This window comes from Cicer arietinum, chromosome 1 (genome assembly GCF_000331145.2).
Source record: "Cicer arietinum cultivar CDC Frontier isolate Library 1 chromosome 1, Cicar.CDCFrontier_v2.0, whole genome shotgun sequence".
NCBI classification, from domain to species: domain Eukaryota; kingdom Viridiplantae; phylum Streptophyta; class Magnoliopsida; order Fabales; family Fabaceae; genus Cicer; species Cicer arietinum.
The window spans coordinates 51,805,737-51,810,575 of record NC_021160.2 but is presented as its reverse complement, the minus strand read 5'-3'; the positions used below and the strand labels follow the sequence as shown (position 1 = coordinate 51,810,575).

The 4,839-nt window shown below is 34.8% G+C and overlaps 1 protein-coding gene across 1 annotated transcript in view; it reads right to left on the bottom strand.

Moving 5' to 3' along the window:
- LOC101493456 (outer envelope protein 80, chloroplastic) overlaps positions 1-4,839 on the bottom strand; it is an 8,147-nt gene that overhangs the window by 1,658 nt on the left and 1,650 nt on the right. Inside the window, exons 2-15 of the mRNA XM_073366800.1 lie at positions 4,697-4,839; positions 4,408-4,501; positions 4,221-4,303; positions 3,901-3,998; positions 3,698-3,767; positions 3,256-3,346; positions 2,377-2,458; positions 2,174-2,209; positions 1,195-1,348; positions 964-1,104; positions 628-698; positions 452-530; positions 262-377; positions 2-134 (exon numbers count right to left, since the gene is read on the bottom strand). The exon at positions 4,697-4,839 is cut by the window's right edge and continues 22 nt beyond it. Of these exons, the coding sequence (XP_073222901.1) occupies positions 2-134; positions 262-377; positions 452-530; positions 628-698; positions 964-1,104; positions 1,195-1,348; positions 2,174-2,209; positions 2,377-2,458; positions 3,256-3,346; positions 3,698-3,767; positions 3,901-3,998; positions 4,221-4,303; positions 4,408-4,501; positions 4,697-4,839 (1,391 nt within the window). The remainder of the gene's footprint in view (position 1; positions 135-261; positions 378-451; positions 531-627; positions 699-963; positions 1,105-1,194; positions 1,349-2,173; positions 2,210-2,376; positions 2,459-3,255; positions 3,347-3,697; positions 3,768-3,900; positions 3,999-4,220; positions 4,304-4,407; positions 4,502-4,696) is intronic.

Genomic DNA, 4,839 nt, shown 5'->3' with positions numbered 1-4,839 from the left:
TTTCTCCAGAGCCAACAACATACGATCGACCAGAGCCCACGCCACCTTCTTCATAGCCTCTTACACTATTTGTTCCACCGATGGCAAAAGCTTCATAGGGAGAGAAATTTCCTACCACATGACCACCAGAGAGACTGGTAGTGAACCAATTAAAGTCAGAAAAACATAAGATTGTGTCTAGCATTAATATTTATACAAGTGTAAAAAAAATCCACTAGTTACTCTTTCCAAGAGACGGGGATTCATACATGTATTTCATACCTTAAATTAAGACGAGCAGGACCTATCTCAACACCCTTCCTAGCCCGTGAATTCACCCTAGTGAAGGATAACCAATCAGGCAAAAGAGGAAGTCCCCGTTCCATGTTAAGGACAAACTGCAAAACCAAGCGAATAATGATAAGCAACATTTACATTTAAGCTGAAGGACTGCGATCAGTTCATAACGAACCATAGAAGACCCATGTTCACCAGAACCAGTGTAAACAGTCTCAATTTTAGCAAGCAACGTATCGTCGTGGGTATTGCCACTACAAGGAAAAATTGACAAAAATTAGGAACAACATAAAGTCATCATAAGCATAAAGTCCAAAACAAGTAACATATACCATTGACTTAGATTACTACCTGGCAGTAAGAGGGCTGTTGTAACGATCCCTAATGATAGGAACGCCATTGTTGTCACAGACTCTGGCACGCTGATGTGATAGAGATAATTTATAGAAGTTAAAAACAAAGCAGTAGCATTCATGAATATAGAAACAAACAATTGGGGTCCTAGATACTATATTACATTTAATTTACGGCAGGAATAATCTCAATAATGATTACACGGTTTAACTACAGCAGACAAATCAATAATTCAAAAGAGGCATTGATAGAGGTAGAGTGGAAATACTAAAATTAGAAATAATATATTACAGCTTAACACAAAAACATCCACCAAAACAGTCAGTGAAGCACCTGGAAAATCAGTCCTGCTGTTCCACTCCACTTTGGCCTGATGGGTCGACTCAACTCTATGCCACCTGTGATGCGGCCAATGGTCAGGCTACTGTTACCATCCAGATTACCATGAACAATTGTTCCAGGTGTTCTTGAATTCTAAATTGAAGATAGTTAAATATCAGCAAACACAATACTTAATTTTCTATCATCAAAAGTAAGCTTAACAAACAAAGCTTCAGAGATTACCTGAATCATTATTGTTCTAGATGTTCGCTTATCATCTCCTTGAATCCAAGGGTCTGTATAGTTTCCACGAACAATTAAGTCAACCTGGCCTCTCTCTAAGGAAATATTGAGTTTCTGGTTTCTCCCAAAAACATTCCTATGAGAATAGGCGAAGCTGCAATAGTTACAAAATATAGATGAGTGGATTAGTGATTCGTAAACCAGTGGCATTTGGACTAGAAGCAGCATGTAATATGTACATATTATATATTAAAGCAAAACCAAATTTATTCAGTTTCATTGACAAATGATGCTGGGAAAAAGATACATAGGGTGGATTTTGATACACATTGTAGCAAAACACATGCAGACCTGTACAGGACAAGTAGTTAAGTCACGACACAATTTTTTATTTTATATGTTGTTTGATTATTGATCCACAGCACAGCACAAGAAAGTGAGGATGGAGAGAAAATAAGGGATAACTTTGACTTTTGAATTGTCTTGTATTGTCGCTTCATTAAGTACATTTTTCAATTACATTAAGTCTCGTCTCATTTTGTTCTGTCCCCCATGACTAAAACATAACTGATCAAACACAGAACAATTTTTTTGTTGAGCTGTCTAGTCTTTTACTTTCAAGCGAATTAAACGTAAAAATATCTGATAGACTATCACACTAAGTTAATATCAAATAAAAAATCTTCATATGGCTCAGCTTTATCTTTGGCATAACTGTGTACAGGAGGCTGCGTACTTACAGCTACAAGGGGCTTTTTTATTTTTTTTACGACGGGGCATTTTTACATATTTAACAATGTCAAACACTCTATGGCACTAGCTGTATATAGAGGAAGCAGCAGAGGTAAATAACCATTAAAACGGTTTTAATTGAAGGAAATCGACCTTGGCTACAAAATGAAAGAGAGCCAAGGATGCCCAAAAGACAAAATATTAATTCATTAACTTCACCCAAAACATGCCAAGAAAATAAGCTTACCTTCCAATGAGTCCTTTGAGCGGACCACTTGTAATCCTGCAAATATAAATGACTAGTGAGATTATACAGAAACAAAAAGAGAAAATTGTATTGATCTTCCCTCTTGTTTACAATTTTTGATAAAGGTCAACGAGGTAGATATAATATGAGTATTTAGTGTATTTAAGCATTGTTTAAGCAAGCTTTAAACTCACATCACTTACCCACTTGATATCCCACCACCAGCAGAAAATCCTCCACTATGACGTTCCACCACATTCATCACTAAATCAACCTTCCCCGTATCTATAACACAACAAAATTTATACTTTAGAGAGTGTCAGGGATCTAATAGAGGAAGACATGAAAACACAAATAGAAAAGATTGTGTCAATTCTTTTAGAATATATGTATTTCCCTTTTGACAGCATGAGATGCAGTGAAGGTATCATATATAACACCTTACAGGATGACATTGACAACATACAGGCAGAACTAATAAGAAAATATTTGGGCCACTTGAGAAACTCTATAAAAGCAAGCTTCTAATATTTTCAAATAGTGAAAAATATCCATATTTCTTTTTTCTCTACTTTCATTTTGGCCTTAGATTTTTGTTAACTTCAGTTTCCTAGTCTCTCCCCAAATTAGCATGAAAAATTCTCCATTTTTCTTAATGATTCTTCTCCACAAACATTTATGAAAAAATTATATTAAAAGGATTTTGTTATATCACTGAAATTTTAAACAGTAGCTTCTTGTAGAGGTTGAAATTTGCTTCAACGTTATAATTTTTCATAAGCTCTCAGTTAACATACATATCTATAAGCCTATAAATAAAAACTTTTCAGTAAGTGACGAATTATAAATTCATTTTAATTGAACAGCTCCAATAAGCTATAAACTAATTCAAACTGTACAAAAGTAACTTTTGGTAGGAGTTAGGACAGTAAAATGCTGAACAAATAAGATGAACATATACAGGCCCTAATAAGAAATTACATTACAACTCGGCAAGTGTAGTTAGCAGTTAGAACTGACATTGTTTCTTTTTTACCGTTATTCACCTTGAATTAAAACCAATTTTCTGTATGTATAATTACCTGCTGGTTGGGGAATGATGCTAACATCTTCCATGATCCCCATTGTTAATACAGTTTCTACATCTCTTTTTCCCTGATGCATGCTGTAGACCTGAAAATACAATTATGGATGATGCCAAAAATCCTTCTCAGCTAATATGCAAAATCAAGGTGTGTTTCATAAAAGAGAAAATAAAGACATATCCGATACTTTCCCTTTAGTGAACTATATCAATTGCTATTGAACAGACCATAGAATGTTATCAACAACCAAATTTGATAAAAAAAAAAATAATACCATAATCAGCTTTAAAACTGAAATTGGATACAATATGAAATTATTGTTTTAGCTTGATTCACAGTTTTGCACAAAAATTAAAAATACACTAGTTCTTCATTAAATTTCCAAAAGCTAGTATGAACCATCATCTGTTGGATATCGAGAGTTGGGTCAAGGAACTACCTGCCCCTTCTTTGTTGTAATTTGTCGAAGTATTGTTTCAGGCTTAGTCTTCCCAACAGTAGTCTCACCTCTAAATTTTAAAATCAGGTTAGTACAGAAAATCTCTCCACAAAAATATATAACATAATATAATATGACAGGTGTATTTGTGTTGGCATGAGTGTATTTATACATGCAAATCAAAATTGAAAGAAGGTCCTTACGTCTTCCGGTCAAGAAACCGTATAGAGATATTATTGACTTCGGCCTCTGAAACTTGTAATCTCAGAATACCCCCAGAGAGAATCTCAACAGCTGACACCTAAAGTGGTGATCGAGAGATGGGAAAAAGAGAGAAAAAAAGAAGTCAACTCCCAATGAAAACTAGTTTGAGTAAAGGTAAACTTTAGGGATATAATATGGGTGATACTTTGTGCTACTAAAGCTACTAAAAACATTAAAAATCGACCTGAATTCTAGATCCCCGCCAATTTCAAAACAGGACTATATTTTGAAGTTTGAATAGAAGTTAATAGGAATTTACCATGGCAAAAAGACCACGCTCCATATACCAATCATTAATGGAAGATATAGCTTCATCTAAGCGCCTCAAATTGATAACTTTCCCTGCACAACTTAACACAGTAAATTTCTCAAACCGCAAATGCTACACACGAACAACATGTGCATGATTACAATTGCACCGGTAAGAACAAAGAAGAATAAGTTACCATATCCGTCTCGAAAAGAGTTCTCTAAAAACTTAGCCGGAATAACATTAGCTCCTTCACATACCAACCCTTGAAACTCTTGGTTTGGTTCTACCTTATACCACAAGAAACCAGTACTCACATAACATATCCAAATATATCATCACTAAAAACTTCACTTCAATGCACATTGAAACATGCAACACTATAAACCTAAATTTCAATTCAATAATCAATAATTCTACTAAAATTCAATTCAAGTAACATCATAAAACGGTTATCTAAACTTCAAATTCCTGACCAAAAATACCTGAAATACCAATTGAATCCCATCACGCGTATCAACTGCAACCGGAACGCATGAACAAAAGTATCCACTATTGATAATGCGATGCACATCGTCTTGTACCTCACGAACCGTGAGCGCAGAATTAGGTCGACAAGCTTTAAGAG